At 50.7% G+C, this 27,908-nt stretch overlaps 1 protein-coding gene and 1 long non-coding RNA gene across 21 annotated transcripts in view; one reads left to right on the top strand and one right to left on the bottom strand.

The window, feature by feature from the left end:
* The window catches only part of LOC127912336 (ubiquitin-like modifier-activating enzyme 1), a 99,293-nt gene that overhangs the window by 4,397 nt on the left and 66,988 nt on the right, over positions 1–27,908 (bottom strand). The window contains 11 exon segments of the mRNA XM_052481254.1: positions 312–331; positions 1,081–1,164; positions 1,381–1,482; positions 4,194–4,385; positions 7,429–7,521; positions 10,899–10,987; positions 12,315–12,504; positions 15,851–15,925; positions 19,537–19,732; positions 23,569–23,633; positions 24,627–24,823. Coding sequence (XP_052337214.1) covers positions 312–331; positions 1,081–1,164; positions 1,381–1,482; positions 4,194–4,385; positions 7,429–7,521; positions 10,899–10,987; positions 12,315–12,504; positions 15,851–15,925; positions 19,537–19,732; positions 23,569–23,633; positions 24,627–24,823 — 1,303 coding nt within the window.
* LOC127912337 (uncharacterized) lies at positions 15,932–18,247 on the top strand. 20 transcript variants are annotated; one of them, XR_008081903.1, is made up of 5 exons: positions 15,932–16,139; positions 16,776–16,823; positions 17,289–17,332; positions 17,404–17,469; positions 17,750–18,247. It is a non-coding gene; the product is annotated as an uncharacterized LOC127912337 (long non-coding RNA). The 20 variants fall into 20 exon arrangements; XR_008081902.1 differs by lacking the exon at positions 17,289–17,332; XR_008081904.1 differs by lacking the exon at positions 17,289–17,332 and having other exon boundaries at positions 17,388–17,469.

The raw sequence follows: 27,908 nt of genomic DNA, 5'->3' as shown, positions 1-27,908 counted from the left end.
CGTGACGGGGTCAGCTCTAGACGTGACGGGGTCAGCTCTAGACGTGACGGGGTCAGCTCTAGACGTGACGGGGTCAGCTCTAGACGTGACGGGGTCAGCTCTAGACGTGACGGGTCAGCTCTGACGGGGTCAGCTCGACGGGGTCAGCTCTAGACGTGACGGGTCAGCTCTAGACGTGACGGGTCACGCTCTAGAGACGGGGGTCAGCTTCGGGGTCAGCTCTAGTGACGGGGTCACGGGGTCAGCTCTAGACGTGACGGGGTCAGCTCTAGACGTGACAGGACGGGGTCAGTCTAGAGACGTGACAGGACGGGGTCAGTTCTAGACGTAGCTCAGGACGGGGTCAGCTCTAGGCGTGGCGTGGACGGGGTCAGTTCTAGACGTGACAGGACGGGGTCAGTTCTGACGGGGTCAGACGTGACAGGACGGGGTCAGTTCTAGACGTGACAGGACGGGGTCAGTTCTAGACGTGACAGGACGGGGTCAGTTCTAGACGTGAGGACGGGGTCAGGACGTGACAGGGTCAGCTCTAGACGTGACAGGACGGGGTCAGTTCTAGACGTGACAGGACGGGGTCAGTTCTAGACGTGACAGGACGGGGTCAGTTCTAGACGTGACAGGACGGGGTCAGCTCTAGACGTGACAGGACGGGGTCAGCTCTAGACGTGACAGGACGGGGTCAGCTCTAGACGTGACAGGACGGGGTCAGCTCTAGACGTGACAGGACGGGGTCAGCTCTAGACGTGACAGGACGGGGTCAGTTCTAGACGTGACAGGACGGGGTCAGTTCTAGACGTGACAGGACGGGGTCAGTTCTAGACGTGACAGGACGGGGTCAGTTCTAGACGTGACAGGACGGGGTCAGTTCTAGACGTGACAGGACGGGGTTGGCAGTGACTCACGGTAACAGCAGCAGTTGACTAGAGCATGAGACTCCTGAGACAGCATGGTGATCTCCAACTGATGCTCATTTACAGGGGAGACAGAGAGAGGAAGACAGCAGGGTGAGAGGAGTAGAGCATGGAGACTCCCTGAGACAGCATGGTGATCTCCAACTGATGCTCATTCTACAGGGGAGACAGAGAGGAGGAAGACAGCAGGGTGAGAGGAGTAGAGCATGGAGACTCCCTGAGACAGCATGGTGATCTCCAACTGATGCTCATTCTACCGGGGAAGGAAAGACTAAATGTTATAGAAACCAATAACGAACGTAAGCTCAGCACAGAGACTCAGCACAGAGACTCAGCACAGAGACTCAGCACAGAGACTCAGCACAGAGACTCAGCACAGAGACTCAGCACAGAGACTCAGCACAGAGACTCAGCACAGAGACTCAGCACAGAGACTCAGCACAGAGACTCAGCACGAGGGCAGGCGTACCTTGAAGTAGTCCAGGAACTGTCGGAGAGTCATCTCCTCTCCATTGGCCTGCAGACCCTTCACCTCAAAACGATCCCACAGAGACCAGTCAATCTCATAGTACTATGGAGATAGATAGATAGATAGATAGATAGATAGATAGATAGATAGATAGATAGATAGATAGATAGATAGATAGAGATAGAGATGGATGGGGAGAGAGAGAGAAGAGATGGAGATGGATGGGGAGAGAGAGAGGCAGAGAGAGAGAGAGAGAGAGAGATAGAGATGGATGGAGATGGATGGAGAGAGAGAGATGGATGGGGAGAGGCAGAGAGAGAGAGGCAGAGAGAGAAAGAGATGGGGAGAGGGGGGAGAGAGAGAGAGAGCAGAGAGAGGGGGAGAGGGGAGGCAGAGAGAAAGAGATGGGGGAGAGGGGGAGGCAGAGAGAGAAAGAGATGGGGAGAGAGGGGGAGGCAGAGAGAGAAAGAGATGGGGAGGCAGAGAGAGAAAGAGATGGGGAGAGAGGGGAGGCAGAGAGAGAAAGAGATGGGGAGGCAGAGAGAGAAAGAGAAGAGAAGGGGAGGCAGAGAGAGAAAGAAAGAGAGGGGGGGGAGAGAGAAAGAGATGGGGAGAGAAGGGGGAGGCAGAGAGAGAAAGAGATGGGGAGAGAAGGGGGAGGCAGAGAGAGAAAAGAGAGGGGGGGAGAAAGAGATGGGGGAGGCAGCAGAGAGAAAGAGATGGGGAGAGAAGGGGAGGCAGAGAGAGAAAGAGATGGGGAGAGAGGGGAGGCAGAGAGAGAAAGAGATGGTGAGAGAGGGGAGGCAGAGAGAGAAAGAGATGGGGAGGCAGAGAGAAAGAAAGAGAAGGGGAGGCAGAGAGAAAGAGATGGGGAGAGAGGGGGAGGCAGAGAGAGAAAGAGATGGGGAGAGAAGGGGGAGGCAGAGAGAGAAAGAGATGGGGGGAGAAGGGGAGGCAGAGAGAGAAAGAGATGGGGAGAGAGGGGAGGCAGAGAGAGAAAGAGATGGGGAGGAAGGAGGCAGAGAGAGAAAGAGATGGGGAGAGCAGGGGGAAAGAGATGGGGAGAGAAAGAGATGGGGAGAGAAGGGGGAGGCAGAGAGAGAAAGAGATGGGGAGAGAAGGGGAGGCAGAGAGAGAAAGAGATGGGGAGAGAAGGGGGAGGCAGAGAGAGAAAGAGATGGGGAGAGAAGGGGAGGCAGAGAGAGAAAGAGATGGGGAGAGAAGGGGAGGCAGAGAGAGAAAGAGATGGGGAGAGAAGGGGGAGGCAGAGAGAGAAAGAGATGGGGAGAGAAGGGGGAGGCAGAGAGAGAAAGAGATGGGGAGAGAAGGGGGAGGCAGAGAGAGAAAGAGATGGGGAGAGAGGGGGAGGCAGAGAGAGAAAGAGATGGGGAGAGAGGGGGAGGCAGAGAGAGAAAGAGATGGGGAGAGAGGGGAGGCAGAGAGAGAAAGAGATGGGGAGAGAAGGGGGAGGCAGAGAGAGAAAGAGATGGGGAGGCAGAGGAGAAAGAGATGGGGAGAGATGGGGGCAGGGAGAGAAAGAGATGGGGAGAGAGGGGGAGGCAGAGAGAGAAAGAGATGGGGAGAAGGGGAGGCAGAGAGAGAAAGAGATGGGGAGAGAGGGGAGGCAGAGAGAAAGAGATGGGGAGAGAGGGGAGGCAGAGAGAGAAAGAGATGGGGAGAGAAGGGGAGGCAGAGAGAGAAAGAGATGGGGAGAGAAGGGGAGGCAGAGAGAGAAAGAGATGGGGAGAGAAGGGGAGGCAGAGAGAGAAAGAGATGGGGAGAGAAGGGGAGGCAGAGAGAGAAAGAGATGGAGATGGGGGGCAGAGCAGAGAAAGAGATGGGGAGAGAAGGGGGAGGCAGAGAGAGAAAGAGATGGGGAGAGAAGGGGGAGGCAGAGAGAGAAAGAGATGGGGAGAGAGGGGGAGGCAGAGAGAGAAAGAGATGGGGAGAGAGGGGGAGGCAGAGAGAGAAAGAGATGGGGAGAGAGGGGGAGGCAGAGAGAGAAAGAGATGGGGAGAGAAGGGGGAGGCAGAGAGAGAAAGAGAAAATATAAAAATATATAAAATATAAACGCAACATGCTACAATTTCAAAAGGTTTACTGAGTTACAGGAAATCAGTCAATTGAAATAAACAAACTCGGCCCTAATCTATGGGTTTCACATGACTGGGCAGGGGTGCATCCACTGGAGAGCCAGGCACAGCCAATCAGAATGAGTTTATCCCCAGGGCTTTACTACAGACAGAAACACCCCCCCACCACCCGATCCCGCAGGTGAAGAAGCCGGATGAGGAGGTCCTGGGCTGGCGTGGTTACACGTGGTCTGCAGTTGTGAGGCCGGGCGGACGTACTGGGAGAGAAATTACCATTCAATTCTCTGGCAACAGCTCTGGTGGACATTCCTGCAGTCAGAATGCCAATTGCCCGCTCCCTCAAAACGTCAGACATCTGTGGCATTGTGATGTGTGACAATACGGAACATTTTAGAGTGGCCTTTCATTGTCCCCAGCACAAGGTGCACCTGTGTAATGATCATGCCTGGGACCAACATTTGACATGTTTTGTTTATATTTCTGTTCAGTTCTAAATCATTTGTACTCTGCAATGGACCACGAACCTAGATTACATTGGAATACCATCCCATATAACTATATTTATAAGTGGGAATTAAATCATTTGGAGGGGCCAAATAAAATACATTTTTAAATCAAATGAGAAAAATCACCCGCGGGCCATCTACTGGGGAGCCCTGTCCTAGACAGTCACACACATACCCTCTGAACAGACCCCCTCCCTCCCGAATCCAACCCTACCTTGTGGCTGGGAGCAGAGATGGGTTCTGAGAAGCCGAAGAACGGCAGCGCCAGGTTCATGAAGCCGTTCTTAAACGACTCCACCTTCTTGTGTCCCTGAACGATCTTGATGAGCTCCAGACAGACCAGACCTACGACCGCCGCTGTGGTGGTCGCTATCGCAGGAATGATCTTCCCAGCTATAAGCTTACTCTGGAGAGAGAGAGAGAGCCAGAGAGCCAGAGAGAGCCAGAGAGAGCCAGAGTCACAGAGAGCAAGACAGCGAACGAGTCACAGAGAGCAAGACAGCGAACGAGTCACAGAGAGCAAGACAGAGAACAGAGTCGAGCCAGAGAGCAAGACAGAGAACGAGTCGAGCAGAGAGAGAGCAAGACAGAGAACGAGCCAGAGAGAGAGCAAGACAGAGAACGAGCAGAGAGAGAGCAAGACAGAGAACGAGTCAGAGAGAGAGCAAGACAGAGAACAAGAGTCGCAGAGAAGTCACAGAGAGAGCAAGACAGAGAACGAGTCGCAGAGAGAGAGCAAGACAGAGAACGAGTCGCAGAGAGAGAGCAAGACAGAGAACGAGTCGCAGAGAGCAAGACAGAGAACGAGTCGCAGAGAGAGAGCAAGACAGAGAACGAGTCGCAGAGAGAGAGCAAGACAGAGAACGAGTCGCAGAGAGAGAGCAAGACAGAGAACGAGTCGCAGAGAGAGCAAGACAGAGAAGACAGAGAGCAAGACAGAGAGAGAGAGAGCAGAGAGCAAGACAGAGAGCAAGACAGAGAGTCACAGAGAGCAAGACAGAGAACGAGTCGCAGAGAGCAAGACAGAGAACGAGTCACAGAGAGCAAGACAGAGAACGAGTCACAGAGAGCAAGACAGAGAACGAGCCAGTCACAGAGAGCAAGACAGAGAACGAGTCCACAGAGAGCAAGACAGCGAACGAGTCACAGAGAGCAAGACAGCGAACGAGTCACAGAGAGCAAGACAGCGAACGAGCCAGTCACAGAGAGCAAGACAGCGAACGAGTCAGTCACAGAGAGCAAGACAGCGAACGAGTCACAGAGAGCAAGACAGCGAACGAGTCACAGAGAGCAAGACAGCGAAGAGTCACAGAGAGCAAGACAGCGAACGAGTCACAGAGAGCAAGACAGCGAACGAGTCACAGAGAGCAAGACAGCGAACGAGTCACAGAGAGCAAGACAGAGAACGAGTCAGTCACAGAGAGCAAGACAGAGAACGAGTCAGTCACAGAGAGCAAGACAGAGAACGAGTCAGTCACAGAGAGCAAGACAGCAAACGAGTCAGTCACAGAGAGCAAGACAAGACAAGACAGAGAGCGAGTCACAGAGAGCAAGACAGCAAAGAGCAAGACAGAGAGCAAGACAGTCACAGCCAGAGACAAGACAGAGAACAGAGTCACAGAGAGCAAGACAGCAAGACAGAGCAAGACAGAGAACGAGTCACAGAGAGCAAGACAGAGAACGAGTCACAGAGAGCAAGACAGAGAACGAGTCACAGAGAGCAAGACAGAGAACGAGTCACAGAGAGCAAGACAGAGAACGAGTCACAGAGAGCAAGACAGAGAACGAGTCACAGAGAGCAAGACAGAGAACGAGTCACAGAGAGCAAGACAGAGAACGAGTCACAGAGAGCAAGACAGAGAACAGCCAGAGTCACAGAGAGCAAGACAGAGCAAGACAGAGAACGAGTCAAGACAGAGAACGAGCAAGACAAGACAGAGAACGAGTCACAGAGAGCAAGACAGAGAACGAGTCACAGAGAGCAAGACAGAGTCAGTCACAGAGAGCAAGACAAGACAGAGAGAGCAAGACAGAGTCAGTCACAGAGAGCAAGACAGAGAACGAGTCACAGAGAGCAAGACAGCGAACGAGTCACAGAGAGCAAGACAGCGAACGAGTCACAGAGAGCAAGACAGCGAAAGAGTCACAGAGAGCAAGACAGCGAACGAGTCACAGAGAGCAAGACAGAGAACGAGTCACAGAGAGCAAGACAGAGAGTCACAGAGAGCCAGAGTCACAGAGAGCAAGACAGCGAACGAGTCACAGAGAGCAAGACAGCGAACGAGTCACAGAGAGCAAGACAGAGAACGAGTCACAGAGAGCAAGAGCAAGACAGAGAACGAGTCACAGAGAGCAAGACAGCAAGAACGAGTCACAGAGAGCAAGACAGAGAGCAAGACAGAGAACGAGTCACAGAGAGCAAGACAGCGAACGAGTCACAGAGAGCAAGACAGCGAACGAGTCACAGAGAGCAAGACAGCGAACGAGTCACAGAGAGCAAGACAGCGAACGAGTCACAGAGAGCAAGACAGAGAACGAGTCACAGAGAGCAAGACAGAGAACGAGTCACAGAGAGCAAGACAGAGAACGAGTCACAGAGAGCAAGACAGAGAACGAGTCACAGAGAGCAAGACAGAGAACGAACAGAGAGCAAGACAGCGAAAGTCACAGAGAGCAAGACAGAGTGACAGAGAACGAGCCAGCAAGACAGAGGGACAGAGAGCAAGAGCCAGAGTCACAGAGAGCAAGACAGCCAGTCACAGAGAGCAAGACAGAGTCACAGAGAGCAAGACAGAGTCACAGAGAGCAAGACCAGTCACAGAGAGCAAGACAGAGAACGAGTCACAGAGAGCAAGACAGAGAAGAGTCACAGAGAGCAAGACCACAAGACGAGCAGAGAGCAAGACAGAGAGTCACAGAGAGCAAGACAGAGAAGAGTCACAGAGAGCAAGACCAGTCACAGAGGACAGAGAACGAGCCAGAGTCACAGAGAGCAAGACAGCCAGCCAGAGTCACAGGACAAGACAGAGCGAGCCAGAGTCACAGAGAGCAAGACAGCCACCAGAGTGACAGAGGACAAGAGAGCGAGCCAGAGTCACAGAGAGAGCCACCGGGACAGAGAGCGAGCCAGAGTCACAGAGAGCAAGACAGAGAACGAGCCAGAGTCACAGAGAGCAAGACAGAACGAGCCAGAGTCACAGAGAGCAAGACAGGGACAGAGAACGAGCCAGAGTCACAGAGAGCAAGACAGGGACAGAGAACGAGCCAGAGTCACAGAGAGAGCCACCGGGACAGAGAGCGAGCCAGAGTCACAGAGAGCAAGACAGAGAACGAGCCAGAGTCACAGAGAGCAAGACAGAACGAGCCAGAGTCACAGAGAGCAAGACAGAGAACGAGTCACAGAGAGAGCCACCGAGACAGCGAGAGCGACAGTGTGTGTACGTACACACCTTGTGTCTGTCTGCAGGGGGAATGTTGTAGTTTTCTGCTCTCAGGTTGGAAGCAGCCACAATGAAGTCCATGTGAAAGTTAGAGTCATCATCCTGGAACACACAGAACACACAGAGTCATCATCCTAGAACACACAGAGTCATCATCCTGGAACACACAGAGTCATCATCCTAGAACACACAGAGTCATCATCCTGGAACACACAGAGTCATCATCCTGGAACACACAGAGTCATCATCCTGGAACACACAGAGTCATCATCCTGGAACACACAGAGTCATCATCCTGGAACACACAGAGTCATCATCCTGGAACACACAGAGTCATCATCCTGGAACACACAGAGTCATCATCCTGGAACACACAGAGTCGTCATCCTGGAACACACAGAGTCATCATCCTGGAACACACAGAGTCATCATCCTGGAACACACAGAGTCATCATCCTGGAACACACAGAGTCATCATCCTGGAACACACAGAGTCATCATCCTGGAACACACAGAGTCATCATCCTGGAACACACAGAGTCATCATCCTGGAACACACAGAGTCATCATCCTGGAACACACAGAGTCATCATCCTGGAACACACAGAGTCATCATCCTGGAACACACAGAGTCATCATCCTGGAACACACAGAGTCATCATCCTGGAACACACAGAGTCATCAAAGAGGGGGGAGTAAGAGAGAGGGAGGGGGTAGAGTAAAGAGGGGGTAAGTAAAGAGAGAGGGGGGTAGAGTAAAAGAGGGGGTAAGTAAAGAGAGAGGGAGGGTAGAGGGGGTTAAGTAAAGAGAGGGGGGTAGAGTAAAGAGGGGGGTAAGTAAAGAGAGAGGGAGGGTAGAGGGGGTTAAGTAAAGAAAGGGAGGGGGGTAGAGTAAAGAGAGAGGAGGGGTAGAGTAAAGAGAGAGAGGGGGTAGAGTAAAGAGTAAAGAGGAGGGGGTAGAGTAAAGGGGGGTAAGTAAAGAGAGAGGAGGGTAGAGTTGAGTAAAAAAGAGTAAAGAGGGGGGTAAGTAAAGAGAGAGGAGGGTAGAGGGGGTTGAGTAAAGAGAGGAGGGGGGTAGAGTAAAGAGAGAGGAGGGGTAGAGTAAAGAGAGAGAGGAGGAGAGTAAAGAGTAAAGTAAAGAGAGAGAGGGGGGGTAAGTAAAGAGAGAGGAGGGGTAAGTAAAGAGAGAGGAGGGGGGGTAGAGTAAGAGAGAGGGGGTAGAGTAAAGAGAGAGGGGGGTAGAGTAAAGAGAGAGAGGGGGTAGAGTAAAGAGAGAGGAGGGGGGTAAGTAAAGAGAGAGGAGGGGTAAGTAAAGAGAGAGGAGGGGTAAGTAAAGAGAGAGGAGGGGTAGAGTAAAAGAGAGAGGAGGGGTAGAGTAAAGAGAGAGGGGGGGTAAGTAAAGAGAGAGGAGGGGTAGAGTAAAGAGAGGGAGGGGTAGAGTAAAGAGGAGGAGAGGTAGAGTAAAGAGAGAGGGGGTAAGTAAAGAGAGAGGGGGGTAGAGTAAAGAGAGGGGGGGGTAAAGAGAGGGGGGTAAGTAAAGAGAGAGGAGGGGTAGAGTAAAGAGAGGGAGGGGGTAGAGTAAAGAGGGGGTAAGTAAAGAGAGAGGGAGGGTAGAGTAAAGAGAGAGGGGGGGTTGAGTAGAGAGAGAGGGGGAGAGTAAAGAGAGAGGGGTAGAGTAAAGAGAGAGGAGGGGTAGAGTAAAGAGAGAGGAGGGGTAGAGTAAAGAGAGAGGAGGGGTAGAGTAAAGAGAGAGGAGGGTAGAGTAAAGAGAGAGGAGGGGTAGAGTAAAGAGAGAGGGAGGGGTAGAGTAAAAGAGAGAGGGAGGAGGGGTAGAGTAAAGAGAGAGGAGGGGTAGAGTAAAGAGAGAGGAGGGGTAGAGTAAAGAGAGAGGGGGTAAGTAAAGAGAGGAGGGGTAGAGTAAAGAGAGAGGGGGGGTAAGTAAAGAGAGAGGAGGGGTAGAGTAAAGAGAGAGGGAGGGGTAGAGTAAAGAGGGGGGTAAGTAAAGAGAGAGGGAGGGTAGAGTAAAGAGAGAGGGGGTTGAGTAGAGAGAGGAGGGGTTAGAGTAAAGAGAGAGGAGGGGTAGAGTAAAGAGAGAGGGGGTAAGTAAAGAGAGAGGAGGGGTAGAGTAAAGAGAGAGGAGGGGTAGCGTAAAGAGAGAGGAGGGTAGAGTAAAGAGAGAGGGGGTAGAGTAAAAGAGAGGGGGTAGAGTAAAGAGAGAGGGGGTAGAATAAAGAGAGAGGGGGTAGAGTAAAGAGAGAGGAGGGGTAGAATAAAGAGAGAGGAGGGGTAGAGTAAAGAGAGGGGGTAGAGTAAAGAGAGAGGAGGGTAGAGTAAAGAGAGAGAGGGGGGTAGAGTAAAGAGAGAGAAAGGGGTAGAGTAAAGAGAGAGGGGTAGAGTAAAGAGAGAGAGGGGGTAGAGTGAAGAGAGAGGGAGGGGTAGAGTAAAGAGAGAGGGGGAGGGGTAGAGTAAAGAGAGAGAGGGAGGGTAGAGTAAAGAGAGAGAGGGAGGGTAGAGTAAAAGAGAGAGAGGGGGGGGTAGAGTAAAGAGAGGGGGGGGTAGAGTAAAGAGAGAGAGGGAGGGGTAGAGTAAAGAGAGAGGGGGGGTAGAGTAAAGAGAGAGGGAGGGGTAGAGTAAAGAGAGAGGGGGGTAGAGTAAAGAGAGAGGGGGGGTAGAGTAAAGAGAGAGGGGGGTAGAGTAAAGAGAGAGGGGGGGTAGAGTAAAGAGAGAGGGGGGGGGAGAGAAAAGAGAGAGGGGGGGGGGTAGAGTAAAGAGAGAGGGGGGTAGAGTAAAGAGAGAGGGGGTAGAGTAAAGAGAGAGGGGGGTAGAGTAAAAGAGAGGGGGTAGAGTAAAGAGAGAGGGGGTAGAGTAAAGAGAGAGGGGGTAGAGTAAAGAGAGAGGGGGTAGAGTAAAGAGAGAGAGGGGGGGTAAGTAAAGAGAGAGGGGGGGGGTAGAGTAAAGAGAGAGGGGGTAGAGTAAAGAGAGAGGGGGGTAGAGTAAAAGAGAGAGGGGGTAAGTAAAGAGAGAGAGGGGGTAGAGTAAAGAGAGAGGGGGTAGAGTAAAGAGAGAGAGGGGGTAGAGTAAAGAGAGAGAGGGGGTAAGTAAAGAGAGAGGGGGGTAAGTAAAAGAGAGAGGGGGTAAGTAAAGAGAGAGAGGGGGTAGTAAAAAGAGAGAGGGGGGTAAGTAAAGAGAGAGAGGGGGGTAGAGTAAAAGAGAGAGGGTAAGTAAAAGAGAGAGGGGGGTAAGTAAAGAGAGAGAGGGGGTAAGTAAAGATAGAGAGGGGGGTAGAGTAAAGAGAGAGAGGGGGGTAAGTAAAGAGAGAGGGGGTAAGTAAAGAGAGAGAGGGGGTAAGTAAAGAGAGAGAGGGGGGTAAGTAAAGATAGAGAGGGGGTAGAGTAAAGATAGAGAGAGGGGTAGAGTAAAGAGAGAGAGGGAGAGGGGTAGAGTAAAGAGAGAGAGGGAGGTAAAGGGAGAGATCTCTACCTTCTCAAAGTCGATGGCAGTGAGTTTAAAGTGAGAAGAAGCTTCCGGTCCAGGCAGCAGAGTCTTCAGTTCCTCTAGCCTGTTGTCATCTACACACACACACACACACCCCCAGACCCAGACACCCCCAGACCCAGACACCCCCAGACCCAGACACACCCCCAGACCCAGACACACCCCCAGACCCAGACACAACCCCAGACCCAGACACACCCCCAGACCCAGACACACCCCCAGACCCAGACACACCCCCAGACAGACACACCCCCAGACCCAGACACACCCCCAGACCCAGACACACCCCCAGACCCAGACACAACCCCCAGACCCAGACACAACCCCAGACCCAAACACACCCCCAGACCCAGACACAACCCCCAGACCCAGACACACCCCCCAGACCCAGACACAACCCCAGACCCAGACACAACCCCCAGACCCAGACACACCCCCAGACCCAGACACACCCCCAGACCCAGACACACCCCCAGACCCAGACACACCCCCAGACCCAAACACACCCCCAGACCCAGACACACCCCCCAGACCCAGACACACCCCCCAGACCCAGACACACCCCCCAGATTCACACACACATCCCAAAGACATTCACACCAGAGAGAGAGAGACACACATCCGTTAGTCCGACAGTGTCCATTGGCTGACAGACAGGGGAACAGGCCAATGAGACAGGGGCATGTTGTAAAATCATCTCACGTGGCCGGTGGCGAGAGGTGGGACCTGTCTTGTTAGTTTTTTCTGATGAAACACAATAAACATACTCTGATCATAACTGGGATTCTTCCATCTCATTTAATTCAACACAAGTCCTTCTTCCATCCAGTCTGTGGAAGGCTTTCATTCTGTGGTAAATGCAGAAATAACAGATGTCCCATTTCTAGAGGCTTTCTTAGTTCTACACGCTCCTGCACTCTGCTGCGATGGCTGGGTTAGTTCTACACACTCCTGCACTCTGCTGCGATGGCTGGGTTAGTTCTACACGCTCCTGCACTCTGCTGCGATGGCTGGGTTAGTTCTACACACTCCTGCACTCTGCTGCGATGGCTGGGTTAGTTCTACACGCTCCTGCACTCTGCTGCGATGGCTGGGTTAGTTCTACACACTCCTGCACTCTGCTGCAATGGCTGGGTTAGTTCTACACACTCCTGCACTCTGCTGCAATGGCTGGGTTAGTTCTACAAGCTCCTGCACTCTGCTGCGATGGCTTTCTTAGTTCTACACACTCCTGCACTCTGCTGCAATGGCTGGGTTAGTTCTACACACTCCTGCACTCTGCTGCAATGGCTGGGTTAGTTCTACAAGCTCCTGCACTCTGCTGTGATGGCTTTCTTAGTTCTACACCCAATATATGTATAAATAAATGGCCTATATAAATGTAAAAGCCCTCTCCCTCACCGACGTTGACGTTGGCGCTCTGCAGCTCCTGGTCGGAGACGTGGATCTTGACCCCTGACCTGGGGACGAAGGTGGGCACCGACAGGCTGTCCAGGATCTTAGCCACGCCGGCACGGTCGGTAGAGCCCTGCATGCCGTACGACTGGGCAAATAAGTTGGCTCCTGACATCACATAGTCCATATGGAGTTGCTAGAGAGAGAGAGAGAGTATGTATGTATGAGGGAGAGGACAGGAGGGGGGGAGAAGGGGCTAGGGTAGAGGGGTATGGTAATAGATAGGGAGGTTAGGAGGGGAGAAGGGGCTAGGTTAGGGGGGTAAGGTAATAGATAGGGAGGAAAGGAGGGGAGGTTAGGAGGGGCTAGGGTAGAGGAAAAGGTAATAGATAGGGAGGACAGGGGGGAGGAGGGGCTAGGGTAGAGGGGTAAGGTAATAGATAGGGAGGTTAGGAGGGGAGAAGGGGCTAGGGTAGGGGGTAAGGTAATAGATAGGGAGGACAGGAGGGGAGGTTAGGAGGGGCTAGGGTAGAGGGGTATGGTAATAGATAGGGAGGTTAGGAGGGGAGAAGGGGCTAGGGTAGGGGGGTAAGGTAATAGATAGGGAGGACAGGAGGGGAGGTTAGGAGGGGCTAGGGTAGAGGGGTATGGTAATAGATAGGGAGGTTAGGAGGTGAGAAGGGGCTAGGGTAGAGGGGTAAGGTAATAGATAGGGAGGACAGGGGGAGAAGGGGCTAGGGTAGAGGGGTATGGTAATAGATAGGGAGGTTAGGAGGGGAGAAGGGGCTAGGGTAGGGGGGTAAGGTAATAGATAGGGAGGACAGGAGGGGAGGTTAGGAGGGGCTAGGATAGAGGGGTAAGGTAATAGATAGGGAGGTTAGGAGGTGAGAAGGGGCTAGGGTAGAGGGGTAAGGTAATAGATAGGGAGGACAGGGGGGGGGGAAGGGGCTAGGGTAGAGGGGTAAGGTAATAGATAGGGAGGTTAGGAGGTGAGAAGGGGCTAGGGTAGAGGGGTAAGGTAATAGATAGGGAGAACAGGGGGAGAAGGGGCTAGGGTAGGGGGTATGGTAATAGATAGGGAGGTTAGGAGGGGAGAAGGGGCTAGGGTAGAGGGGTATGGTAATAGATAGGGAGGACAGGGGGAGAAGGGGCTAGGGTAGAGGGGTACGGTAATAGATAGGGAGGACAGGAAGGGAGGTTAGGAGGGGCTAGGGTGGATTGGGTACGGTAATAGGGAGGTTAGGAGGGGAGGTTAGGAGGGGCTAGGGTGGAGGTACGGTAATAGGGAGGTTAGGAGGGAGGTTAGGAGGGGCTAGGGTAGAGGGGTAAGGTAATAGATAGGGAGGACAGGAGGGGAGGTTAGGAGGGGCTAGGGTAGAGGGGTAAGGTAATAGATAGGGAGGACAGGAGGGAGGTTAGGAGGGGCTAGGGTAGAGGGGTATGGTAATAGATAGGGAGGACAGGGGGAGGAGGGGCTAGGGTAGAGGGGGTAAGGTAATAGATAGGGAGGACAGGGGAGGTTAGGAGGGGCTAGGGTGGATGGGTAAGGTAATAGATAGGGAGGAGGGGAGGTTAGGAGGGGCTAGGGTGGATGGGTAAGGTAATAGATAGGAGGACAGGGGGAGGAGGGGCTAGGAGGGGTATGGTAATAGATAGGGGGAGGTTGGAGTAGGGGTAAGGTAGGGGAGGTAGGACAAGAGGAGGTTAGGAGGGGCTAGGGTAGAGGGGTAAGGTAATAGATAGGGAGGACAGGGGGAGAAGGGGCTAGGGTAGGGGGGTATGGTAATAGATAGGGAGGTTAGGAGGGGAGAAGGGGCTAGGGTAGGGGGGTAAGGTAATAGATAGGGAGGACAGGAGGGGAGGTTAGGAGGGGCTAGGGTAGAGGGGTAAGGTAATAGATAGGGAGGACAGGAGGAGAAGGGGCTAGGGTAGAGGGGTAAGGTAATAGATAGGGAGGACAGGAGGGGAGGTTAGGAGGGGCTAGGGTAGAGGGGTATGGTAATAGATAGGGAGGACAGGAGGGGAGGAGGGGCTAGGGTAGAGGGGTAAGGTAATAGATAGGGAGGTTAGGAGGGAGAAGGGGCTAGGGTAGGGGTAAGGTAATAGATAGGGAGGACAGGAGGGGAGGTTAGGAGGGGCTAGGGTAGAGGGGTAAGGTAATAGATAGGGAGGTTAGGAGGGAGAAGGGGCTAGGGTAGAGGGGTAAGGTAATAGATAGGGAGGACAAGAGGGGAGGTTAGGAGGGGCTAGGGTAGAGGGGTATGGTAATAGATAGGGAGGTTAGGAGGGGAGAAGGGGCTAGGGTAGAGGGGTAAGGTAATAGATAGGGAGGACAGGGGGAGAAGGGGCTAGGGTAGAGGGTAAGGTAATAGATAGGGAGGTTAGGAGGGAGGGGCTAGGTGGGGGTAAGGTAATAGATAGGGAGGACAGGAGGGGGAGAAGGGCTAGGGTAGGGGGTAAGGTAATAGATAGGGAGGTTAGGAGGTGAGAAGGGGCTAGGGTAGAGGGGTAAGGTAATAGATAGGGAGGACAGGGGGAGAAGGGGCTAGGGTAGAGGGTAAGGTAATAGATAGGGAGGTTAGGAGGGGAGAAGGGGCTAGGGTAGAGGGGTAAGGTAATAGATAGGGAGACAGGGAGGGGAGAGAAGGGGCTAGGGTAGGGGGTAGGTAATAGATAGGGAGGAGGGAGAAGGGGAGGGTAGAGGGTATGGTAGAAGAAAGAGGACAGTGGTGCTGAACTCCAGGGGTAGGAGTAGAGAATGTGGTAATAGATAGGGAGGACAGGAAGGAGGTTAGGAGGGGCTAGGGTGGATTAGAGAAAGTAAAGGGAGGTTAGGAGGGAGTGGTGGAGGGGAAAGGGTGGATGGGTAAGTGGTGGAATAGATAGGGAGGACAGGAGGGAGGAGGAGGGGCTGGGAGAGTGGTGGAGAGGTAAAGATAGGGAGGTTAGGAGTGGAGGAGGAGGGGGTAGGAGTAGAGTGGTATGGAATAGAAAGTGGAGGACAGGGGGAGTGGTGGGGCTAGGGTGAGAGAAAGTGGTGGAAGAGTAATAGATAGGGTGGACAGGGAAAGGGTGGAGAGAGAAGGGTGGATGGGTAAGAGAAAGTGGTGGGAGGACAGAAAGGTTGGAGGGAAAGTGGTGGATGGGTAAGGAAAGTAGATAGGGAGGAGGAGGAGGAGGGGCTAGGGTGGAAAGAGAAAGTGGTAATAGGGAGGTTAGGAGAAGGTTAGGGAGAAAGAAGGGTGGATGGAGAGAAGGTAAGTGGTGGAGAGGGAGGACAGTGGGGAGAAGAGAAAGTGGTGGAGAGGGAAAGTGGTGGAAGAGATAGGAGTGGTGGAGAGAGAAAGTGGTGGAGAGTAGGAAAGTGGTGGAGAGAAATAGTAGGGAAAGGTAGGAGAGGTGGAGAGGGCTAGTGGTGGAGAGGAAAGGTGGAGATAGAAAGAGGACAGAGAGGGGAAGTTAGGAGGGGCTAGGGTAGAGGGGTAAGGTAATAGATAGGGAGGACAGGAGGGGAGGTTAGGAGGGGAGAAGAAAGGACTCACATTGCTGGTGCTGAACTCCAGAGGGTGAGGACATCTCTTTGGACCGGACCAGAAGGGGGCGCCAGAGCTGGTCAGCTGAGAAAGGAGAGAGCAAAAGTGGGGGAGAGAGAAAGAGAAAGTGGTGGAGAGAGAAAGTGGGGGAGAGAGAAAGAGAAAGTGGTGGAGAGAGAAAGAGAAAGTGGTGGAGAGAGAGAAAGAGGTGGAGAGAGAGAAAGTGGTGGAGAGAGAAAGAGAAAGTGGTGGAGAGAGAAAGAGAAAGTGGTGGAGAGAGAAAGTGGCGGAGAGAGAAGTGGTGGAGAGAGAGAAAGTGGTGGAGAGAAAGAGACAGTGGTGGAGAGAGACAGTGGTGGAGAGAGACAGTGGTGGAGAGAGACAGTGGTGGAGAGAGAAAGTGGTGGAGAGAGAAAGTGGTGGGGGAGAGAGAAAGTGGTGGAGAGAGAAAGTGGTGGAGAGAGAAAGTGGTGGAGAGAGAAAGTGGTGGAGAGAGAAAGTGGTGGAGAGAGAAAGTGGTGGAGAGAGAAAGTGGTGGAGAGAGAAAGTGGTGAGAGAGACAGTGGTGGAGAGAGACAGTGGTGGAGAGAGACAGTGGTGGAGAGAGACAGTGGTGGAGAGAGACAGTGGTGGAGAGAGACAGTGGTGGAGAGAGAAAGTGAAAGTGGTGGAGAGAAAGTGGTGGAGAGAGAAAGTGGAGAGAGAGAGAAAGAGAAAGTGGTGGAGAGAAAGTGGCAGGTGGTGGAGAGAAAGTGGTGGAGAGAGAAAGTGGTGAGAGAGAAAGTGGTGGAGAGAGAAAGTGGTGGAGAGAGAAAGTGGTGGAGAGAAAGTGGTGGAGAGAGAAAGTGGTGGAGAGAGAAAGTGGTGGAGAGAGACAGTGGTGGAGAGAGAAAGTGGTGGAGAGAGACAGTGGTGGAGAGAGACAGTGGTGGAGAGAGAAAGTGGTGGAGAGAGAAAGAGAAAGTGGTGGAGAGAGAAAGTGGTGGAGAGAGAAAGTGGCAGAGAGAGAAAGAGAAAGTGGTGGAGAGAGAAAGTGGCAGAGAGAGAAAGAGAAAGTGGTGGAGAGAGAAAGAGAAAGTGGTGGAGAGAGAAAGAGAAAGTGGTGGAGAGAGAAAGAGAAAGTGGCAGAGAGAGAAAGAGAAAGTGGTGGAGAGAGAAAGTGGCGGAGAGAGAAAGAGAAAGTGGTGGAGAGAGAAAGAGAAAGTGGCGGAGAGAGAAAGAGAAAGTGGTGGAGAGAGAAAGTGGCGGAGAGAGAAAGAGAAAGTGGTGGAGAGAGAAAGTGGCAGAGAGAGAAAGAGAAAGTGGTGGAGAGAGAAAGTGGCAGAGAGAGTGGTGGAAAGAGAAAGTGGTGGAGAGAGAAAGTGGCAGAGAGAAAAGAAAGTGGTGGAGAGAGAAAGTGGCAGAGAGAGAAAAGAAAGTGGTGGGAGAGAGAAAGTGGTGGAGAGAGAAAGTGGCAGAGAGAGAAAGAGAAAGTGGTGGAGAGAGAAAGAGGTGGGAGAGAAAGTGGTGGAGGAGAAAGTGGTGGAGAGAGAAAGTGGGGAGAGAGAAAGTGGTGGAGAGAGAAAGTGGTGGAGAGAGAAAGAGAAAGTGGTGGAGAGAGAAAGAGAAAGTGGTGGAGAGAGAAAGTGGTGAGAGAGAAGAGAAAGTGGTGAGAGAGAAAGTGGTGGAGAGAGAAGAGAAAGTGGTGGAGAGAGAAAGTGGTGGAGAGAGAAAGTGGTGGAGAGAGAAAGTGGGGAGAGAGAAAGTGGGGAGAGAGAAAGTGGGGGAGAGAGAAAGTGGGGAGAGAGAAAGTGGTGGAGAGTGGTGAAAGAGAAAGTGGTGGAGAGAGACAGTGGTGGAGAGAGAAAGTGGTGGAGAGAGAAAGTGGTGGAGAGAGAAAGTGGTGGAGAGAGAAAGTGGTGGAGAGAGAAAGTGGTGGAGAGAGAAAGAGAAAGTGGTGGAGAGAGAAAGAGAAAGTGGTGGAGAGAGAAAGTGGTGGAGAGAGAAAGTGGGGGAGAGAGAAAGTGGGGGAGAGAGAAAGTGGGGGAGAGAGAAAGTGGGGGAGAGAGAAAGTGGGGGAGAGAGAAAGTGGGGGAGAGAGAAAGTGGTGGAGAGAGAAAGTGGTGGAGAGAGAAAGTGGTGGAGAGAGAAAGTGGTGGAGAGAGAAAGTGGTGGAGAGAGAAAGTGGTGGAGAGAGAAAGTGGTGGAGAGAGAAAGTGGTGGAGAGAGAAAGAGAAAGTAGGGTTAGAGATAGTCAAACATGTTAAGTGTATGACTGTACCACCAGTTTGTGTATCAACAATCAGAGCACAGAACATTAAGAACACCTTCCTAACACTGAGTTGTTGCTCTCAGAACAGCATAAATTCATCACTGTGCTTCCCACAGTTGTGTCAAGTTGACTGGATGTCCTTTGGGTGGTGGACCGTTCTTGATACACACAGGAAACTGTTGAGCGTGAAAAACACAGCAGCGTTGCAGTTCTTAACTTCTTTGGAACTGGGGGGCAGTATTGAGTAGCTTGGATGAATAAGGTGACCAGAGTAAACTGCCTGCTACTCAGGCCCAGAAGCTAGAATACGCATATAGTAGATTTGGATAGAAAACACTCTGATGTTTCTAAAACTGTTTGAATGATGTCTGAGTATAACAGAACTCATATGGCAGGTAAAAACCTGAGAAAAAATCCAACCAGGAAGTGGGAAATCTGAGGTTTGTAGTTTTGTGTCTATGGGGTCATATTGCACTTCCTACGGCTTCCACTAGATGGCAACAGTCTGGCAAAGTGCCATGAGCTCAGCCAGGCGCCCGGCCGTGAGAGGTAGCTGCGTTCCTTGTCATTTCTAAAGTCAAAGGAATTGTCCGGTTGAAACATTATTGAAGATAAAAACATCCTAAAGATTGATTCTATACATTGTTTGACATGTCTCTACGAATTTGCAATATAAAACTTTTGACTTTCGTCTGAACCATTTGCTCGCGCATTGTGCATTTGGCTTACTGGGCTAAACTCGCAAACAAAAAGGAGGTATTTGAACATAAATAATGGACTTTATCGAACAAAACAAACATTTATTGTGGAACTGGGATTCCTGGGAGTGCATTCCGATGAAGATCATCAAAGGTAAGTGAATATTTATAACGCCTCTCCTTTGGAAAATGGCTGTATGTTTTTCCGTGGCTAGGCGCTGACCTAACATAATCACATGGTGTGCTTTCGCCGTAAAGCCTTTTTGAAATCAGACACTGTGGCTGGATTAACAAGAAGTTAAGCTTTAAAATGGTGTATAATCCTTGTACATTTGAGGAATTTTAATCTGATTTTAATTAATAATTAATTAATTTAATTTAATTTGATTTCTGTTTTGAATTTGGCCACTGCAATTTCACTGGCTGTTGGCAAGGTGGGATGCTAGCGCCCAGAGAAGTTAACAAACCAGTGTGCACTTACTACCATACCCTGTTCAAACGGCACATTAGTCTGGTCTTGCCCATTCATCTTCTGAATGACCCACATATATATCCATGTCTCAATTGTCTCAAGGCTTAAAAATCCTTTTTTAACCTGTCCCCTTCATCTACACTGATTTAAAGTGGGTTTTAACAAGTTTAACATCAATAAGGCATCATAACTTTCACCTGGTCAGTCTATGTCATGGAAAGAGGAGGTGTTCCTAATGTTCTGTATACTCGGTGTGTGTGTGTGTTCTATACACCTGTTCTGGGGGGAAGTTGTGCAGTAGCTGATGGATGTTGTTGCTGTACTGGCACTGCCAGTGGTGGCGAGCCCAGGTGACACAGTCGGCCCAGCTGCGAGGGCAGTCGATCACCAAACTCTTATAGACGGCCTCCAACACTTCTAGAGGTTGGGCTCCAGGCAGCTTCAGGGTCCTCTCCAGGAACTTAGCATCTCTGGATCATAAAACATCAATTTAGAAGAGCACCAGCTAGGAGCCTTCAACTTAGAAGAGCACCAGCTAGGAGCCTTCAACTTAGAAGAGCACCAGCTAGGAGCCTTCAACTTAGAAGAGCACCAGCTAGGAGTCTTCAACTTAGAAGAGCACCAGCTAGGAGCCCTTCAACTTAGAAGAGCACCAGCTAGGAGCCTTCAACTGAGAAGAGCACCAGCTAGGAGCCCTTCAACTTAGAAGAGCACCAGCTAGGAGCCTTCAACTTAGAAGAGCACCAGCTAGGAGCCTTCAACTTAGAAGAGCACCAGCTAGGAGCCTTCAACTTAGAAGAGCACCAGCTAGGAGCCTTCAACTTAGAAGAGCACCAGCTAGGAGTCTTCAACTTAGAAGAGCACCAGCTAGGAGCCTTCAACTTAGAAGAGCACCAGCTAGGAGCCTTCAATTTAGAAGAGCACCAGCTAGGAGCCCTTCAATTTAGAAGAGCACCAGCTAGGAGCCTTCAATTTAGAAGAGCACCAGCTAGGAGCCTTCAACTTAGAAGAGCACCAGCTAGGAGCCTTCAATTTAGAAGAGCACCAGCTAGGAGCCTTCAATTTAGAAGAGCACCAGCTAGGAGCCTTCAATTTAGAAGAGCACCAGCTAGGAGCCTTCAATTTAGAAGAGCACCAGCTAGGAGCCTTCAACTTAGAAGAGCACCAGCTAGGAGCCTTCAACTTAGAAGAGCACCAGCTAGGAGCCCTTCAACTTAGAAGAGCACCAGCTAGGAGCCCTTCAACTTAGAAGAGCACCAGCTAGGAGCCTTCAACTGAGAAGAGCACCAGCTAGGAGCCCTTCAACTTAGAAGAGCACCAGCTAGGAGCCTTCAACTTAGAAGAGCACCAGCTAGGAGCCTTCAACTTAGAAGAGCACCAGCTAGGAGCCTTCAACTTAGAAGAGCACCAGCTAGGAGCCTTCACCTTAGAAGAGCACCAGCTAGGAGCCCTTCAATTTAGAAGAGCACCAGCTAGGAGCCTTCAATTTAGAAGAGCACCAGCTAGGAGCCTTCACCTTAGAAGAGCACCAGCTAGGAGCCCTTCAATTTAGAAGAGCACCAGTAACAGTGGCTTACGAAAGTATTCACCCCCCCCCTTGTAATTTTGATCTATTTTGTTGCCTTACAACCTGGAATTAAAATATATTTTTGGGGCGTTTGTATCATTTGATTTACACAACATTCCTACCACTTTGAAGATGCAAAATATTTTTGTAAAGACACAAATATAGAAAACTTTAGCATGCAAAACTATTCACCCCCAAAGTCAATACTTTGTAGAGCAACCTTTTACAGCAATTACAGCTGCAAAGCCTCTTGGGGCATGTCTCTACAAGCTTGGCACATCTAGCCACTGAGATGTTTGTCCGTTCTTCAAGGCAAAACTGCTCCTTCAAGTTGGATGGGTTCCACTTGTGTACAGCAATCTTTAAGTCATACCACAGATTCTCAATTGGAATGAGGTCTGGGCTTTGACTAGGCCATTCCAAGACATTTAAATTTAAATGTTTCCCCTTAAAGCACTCGGGTGTTGCTTTATCAGTATGCTTAAGACCATTGTCCTGCTGGAAGGTGAACCTCCATCCCAGTCTCAAGAATTTCCCTGTATTTAGCGCCATCCATCAATCCTTCAATTCTGACCAGTTTCCCTGCAGATGAAAAACATGCTGCCACCACCATGCTTCACTGTGGGGATGGTGTTCTCGGGGTGATGAGAGATGTTGGGTTTGTGCCAGACAGTGTTTTCCTTGATGGCCAAAAAGCTACATTTTTGTCTCATCTGACCAGAGTACCTGCTTTCATATGTTTGGGGAGTCTCGGTGGTGGTTCATTTCTTTACTATCAAATGAGATAAATGTATCACACAAGTAAGAGTTATACTTAAACTAAATGTTGTATCACTTATTAATAAGGGGGCAAGTCAATACAACACACAAACATAAAGTGAATCGATTTGAGTTGTCTACGATAATGGTGGCTGGTCGGCGAATTATACGATCAGATGATTTGTTGAGAGCCCCGAGACAAAATGACAAAATTACAAAGGTATTTTATAGCCAAGATACACCCCTTTCAACCTACATGACCAACAGATGTATAGAATGGGACACAGAGTTAAGATTTGTATGAAAGATACTGTCTGCTGTGAATTATAAGTATCTGCTGTGTCAACAGTTCTGTCTCATTGTTCAGACCAGGGTCTGGCCCTCTCAGAAGCATTAACTCACGCTTCAGTTTCATCACCCAAAAGACATCATAAATCTCCGGTCAGCGTTCTCTCCCAGAGGCCCAGATGAGCGTTCTAACAACCCCTTATTCCGTTTCATAAAACAGCCATTTAATGCAATAATAAATATTAAATAAATAATAATAGCATTATAACATAATCTTGGAATTTTCCACCGTATCTCCCACATGCCTTTTTGCAAACACCAAATGTGGTTGCTTATTTCTTTCTTTTTTGAAATTTATTTTAACCTTTATTTAACCAGGCAAGTCAGTTAAGAACACATTCTTATTTTCAATGACGGCCTGGGAACAGTGGGTTTAACTGCCCTGTTCAGGGGCAGAACGACAGCTCGGGGGTTTGAACTCGCAACCTTCCGGTTACTAGTCCAAAGCTCTAACCCTGCCGACCCTCTAAGCAATGGCTCGTTTCTGGCCACTCTTCCGTAAAGCCCAGCTCTGTGGAGTGTACGGTTTAAAGTGGTCCTATGGACAGATACTCCAATCTCCGCTGTGGAGCTTTGCAGCTCCTTCAGGGTTATCTTTGGTCTCTTTGTTCCCTCTCTGATTAATGCCCTCCTTGCCTGGTCTGTGAGTTTTGGTGGGCGGCCCTCTCCTGGCAGGTTTGTTGTGGTGCCATATTCTTTCCATTTTTTAATAATGGATTTAATGTTGCTCCGTGGGATGTTCAAAGTTTCTGATATTTTTTTATAACCCAACCCTGATCTGTATGGAGAGCCCCTTGGTCTTCATGGTGCCACTTGGTCTTCATGGTGCCCCTTGGTCTTCATGGTGCCCCTTGGTCTTCATGGTGCCCCTTGGTCTTCATGGTGCCCCTTGGTCTTCATGGTGCCCCTTGGTCTTCATGGTGCCCCTTGGTCTTCATGGTGCCCCTTGGTCTTCATGGTGCTCCTTGGTCTTCATGGTGCCCCTTGGTCTTCATGGTGCCCCTTGGTCTTCATGGTGCCCCTTGGTCTTCATGGTGCCCCTTGGTCTTCATGGTGCCCCTTGGTCTTCATGGTGCTCCTTGGTCTTCATGGTGCCCCTTGGTCTTCATGGTGCCCCTTGGTCTTCATGGTGCTCCTTGGTCTTCATGGTGCCCCTTGGTCTTCATGGTGCCCCTTGGTCTTCATGGTGCCCCTTGGTCTTCATGGTGCCCCTTGGTCTTCATGGTGCCCCTTGGTCTTCATGCTTGGTGGTGTTGCAGACTCTGGGGCCTTTCAGAACAGGTGTATATATACTGAGATCACATGACAAATCATGTGACACTTATTTTGCACACAGGTGAACTTTAACCAATTGTGTGACTTCTGAAGGTAATTGGTTGCACCAGATCATATTACAACACTTTTCTATTTAAAGATATATTTTCTTTAAAACAATTTTTTTCATTTCACTTCACCAATTTGTACTATTTTGTTTATGTCCATTAGATGAAATCCCAATAAAAATCAACTTAAATTACAGGTTGTAAAGCAACAAAATAGGAGAAACGCCAAGGCGGGTGAAATACTGTTGTAAGGCCCTGTATAAGCCTTCAGACAGAAAAGGCCTTTCAAAAGCCTGAGCTGTAGACTTACGTGAGGTACTGCATAGCATTCTCTGACGGCTGTTTAAACAGACCCTCAAACTCATCACGGGCCCACTGGAGAGGAGAAGGAGACACGAGAGTTACCACACACGGCATATAGAGGACATCAGTCGACAGGTGTGTGTGTGTGTGTGTGAGTGTGTAGACATCAGTCCCCGCAGGTTAGAGAGAGTGTGTGTGTGTTACCTGCAGGGTGTGTGTGTGTTACCTGCAGGGTGCGTGTGTTACCTGCAGGGTGCGTGTGTTACCTGCAGGGTGCGTGTGTTACCTGCAGGGTGCGTGTGTTACCTGCAGGGTGTGTGTGTTACCTGCAGGGTGCGTGTGTTACCTGCAGGGTGCGTGTGTTACCTGCAGGGTGCGTGTGTTACCTGCAGGGTGCGTGTGTTACCTGCAGGGTGCGTGTGTTACCTGCAGGGTGCGTGTGTTACCTGCAGGGTGCGTGTGTTACCTGCAGGGTGCGTGTGTTACCTGCAGGGTGCGTGTGTTACCTGCAGGGTGCGTGTGTTACCTGCAGGGTGCGTGTGTTACCTGCAGGGTGCGTGTGTTACCTGCAGGGTGCGTGTGTTACCTGCAGGGTGTGTGTGTTACCTGCAGGGTGTGTGTGTTACCTGCAGGGTGTGTGTGTTACCTGCAGGGTGTGTGTGTTACCTGCAGGGTGTGTGTGTTACCTGCAGGGTGCGTGTGTTACCTGCAGGGTGCGTGTGTTACCTGCAGGGTGCGTGTGTTACCTGCAGGGTGCGTGTGTTACCTGCAGGGTGTGTGTGTTACCTGCAGGGTGTGTGTGTTACCTGCAGGGTGTGTGTGTTACCTGCAGGGTGTGTGTGTTACCTGCAGGGTGTGTGTGTTACCTGCAGGGTGTGTGTGTTACCTGCAGGGTGTGTGTGTTACCTGCAGGGTGTGTGTGTTACCTGCAGGGTGTGTGTGTTACCTGCAGGGTGTGTGTGTTACCTGCAGGGTGTGTGTGTTACCTGCAGGGTGTGTGTGTTACCTGCAGGGTGTGTGTGTTACCTGCAGGGTGTGTGTGTTACCTGCAGGGGTGTGTGTTACCTGCAGGGTGTGTTCGATGGCGTTGGGGAAGTTCTTCAGCGTGCAGATGGGGATGGACTTCTCCGGGGGGTCCTGGGAGGAGCTGTATGACTCTGTCAGGAAGGGGATGACCACCTGAACGTTTCCCTTGGTGCCCAGAGTCCCGGACTCTAACAGGGGCTTCCTGTAGTAGACACACCTCCGGTCCATATACATACCTACAGGACAGACAATATGACTAACAGGGGCTTCCTGTAGTAGACACACCTCCGGTCCATATACATACCTACAGGACAGACAATATGACTAACAGGGGCTTCCTGTAGTAGACACACCTCCGGTCCATATACATACCTACAGGACAGACAATATGACTAACAGGGGCTTCCTGTAGTAGACACACCTCCGGTCCATATACATACCTACAGGACAGACAATATGACTAACAGGGGCTTCCTGTAGTAGACACACCTCCGGTCCATATACATACCTACAGGACAGACAATATGACTAACAGGGGCTTCCTGTAGTAGACACACCTCCGGTCCGTATACATACCTACAGGACAGACAATATGACACTCTAACAGGGGCTTCCTGTAGTAGACACACCTCCGGTCCATATACATACCTACAGGACAGACAATATGACTAACAGGGGCTTCCTGTAGTAGACACACCTCCGGTCCATATACATACCTACAGGACAGACAATATGACTAACAGGGGCTTCCTGTAGTAGACACACCTCCGGTCCGTATACATACCTACAGGACAGACAATATGACTAACAGGGGCTTCCTGTAGTAGACACACCTCCGGTCCGTATACATACCTACAGGACAGACAATATGACTAACAGGGGCTTCCTGTAGTAGACACACCTCCGGTCCATATACATACCGACAGGACAGACAATATGACTAACAGGGGCTTCCTGTAGTAGACACACCTCCGGTCCATATACATACCTACAGGACAGACAATATGACTAACAGGGGCTTCCTGTAGTAGACACACCTCCGGTCCGTATACATACCTACAGGACAGACAATATGACTAACAGGGGCTTCCTGTAGTAGACACACCTCCGGTCCATATACATACCTACAGGACAGACAATATGACTAACAGGGGCTTCCTGTAGTAGACACACCTCCGGTCCATATACATACCTACAGGACAGACAATATGACTAACAGGGGCTTCCTGTAGTAGACACACCTCCGGTCCATATACATACCTACAGGACAGACAATATGACTAACAGGGGCTTCCTGTAGTAGACACACCTCCGGTCCATATACATACCGACAGGAGAGGGACATTCACATAGCACAATTGTTCCCAATATATAAATCGACCCCTCCCCCCCGGGCACCTCTTCCTCAGCCCTAAACAATCTAATTGAACCGGCCCAGCCCCCCTGGACTCCTCTTCCTCAGCCCTAAACAATCTAATTGTACCGGCCCAGCCCCCCTGGACTCCTCTTCCTCAGCCCTAAACAATCTAATTGAACCGGCCCAGCCCCCCTGGACTCCTCTTCCTCAGCCCTAAACAATCTAATTGAACCGGCCCAGCCCCCCTGGACTCCTCTTCCTCAGCCCTAAACAACCTAATTGAACCGGCCCAGCCCCCCTGGACTCCTCTTCCTCAGCCCTAAACAACCTAATTGAACCGGCCCAGCCCCCCTGGACTCCTCTTCCTCAGCCCTAAACAATCTAATTGTACCGGCCCAGCCCCCTGGACTCCTCTTGATAACCTCCTATTGATAACTGTGGAGATGATACCGCCTGTTGATAACTGTGGAGACGATACCGCCTGTAGCTGTTGATAACTGTGGAGACCTTACCGCCTGTTGATAACTGTGGAGACTATACCGCCTGTTGATAACTGTGGAGACGATACCGCCTGTTGATAACTGTGGAGACTATACCGCCTGTAGCTGTTGATAACTGTGGAGACCTTACCGCCTGTTGATAACTGTGGAGACGATACCGCCTGTTGATAACTGTGGAGACGATACCGCCTGTTGATAACTGTGGAGACTATACCGCCTGTTGATAACTGTGGAGACTATACCGCCTGTTGATAACTGTGGAGACTATACCGCCTGTTGATAACTGTGGAGACTATACCGCCTGTTGATAACTGTGGAGACTATACCGCCTGTTGATAACTGTGGAGACTATACCGCCTGTTGATAACTGTGGAGACTATACCGCCTGTTGATAACTGTGGAGACTATACCGCCTGTTGATAACTGTGGAGACTATACCGCCTGTTGATAACTGTGGAGACTATACCGCCTGTTGATAACTGTGGAGACTATACCGCCTGTTGATAACTGTGGAGACTATACCGCCTGTTGATAACTGTGGAGACTATACCGCCTGTTGATAACTGTGGAGACTATACCGCCTGTTGATAACTGTGGAGACTATACCGCCTGTTGATAACTGTGGAGACTATACCGCCTGTTGATAACTGTGGAGACTATACCGCCTGTTGATAACTGTGGAGACTATACCGCCTGTTGATAACTGTGGAGACTATACCGCCTGTTGATAACTGTGGAGACTATACCGCCTGTTGATAACTGTGGAGACTATACCGCCTGTTGATAACTGTGGAGACTATACCGCCTGTTGATAACTGTGGAGACTATACCGCCTGTTGATAACTGTGGAGACTATACCGCCTGTTGATAACTGTGGAGACTATACCGCCTGTTGATAACTGTGGAGACTATACCGCCTGTTGATAACTGTAGAGACTATACCGCCTGTTGATAACTGTGGAGACTATACCGCCTGTTGATAACTGTGGAGACTATACACCTGTAGCCGTTGATAACTGTGGAGACTATACCGCCTGTTGATAACTGTGGAGACTATACCGCCTGTTGATAACTGTGGAGACGATACCGCCTGTTGATAACTGTGGAGACTATACCGCCTGTTGATAACTGTGGAGACGATACCGCCTGTTGATAACTGTGGAGACTATACCGCCTGTTGATAACTGTGGAGACTATACCGCCTGTTGATAACTGTGGAGACTATACCGCCCGTTGATAACTGTGGAGACTATACCGCCCGTTGATAACTGTGGAGACTATACCGCCTGTAGCCGTTGATAACTGTGGAGACGATACCGCCTGTTGATAACTGTGGAGACTATACCGCCTGTTGATAACTGTGGAGACTATACCGCCTGTTGATAACTGTGGAGACTATACACCTGTAGCCGTTGATAACTGTGGAGACTATACCGCCTGTTGATAACTGTGGAGACTATACCG

The sequence above is a fragment of the Oncorhynchus keta genome, chromosome 27, assembly GCF_023373465.1.
Source record: "Oncorhynchus keta strain PuntledgeMale-10-30-2019 chromosome 27, Oket_V2, whole genome shotgun sequence".
In the NCBI taxonomy this organism is placed as follows: domain Eukaryota; kingdom Metazoa; phylum Chordata; class Actinopteri; order Salmoniformes; family Salmonidae; genus Oncorhynchus; species Oncorhynchus keta.
This window is presented reverse-complemented; position numbering and strand designations above follow the sequence as displayed.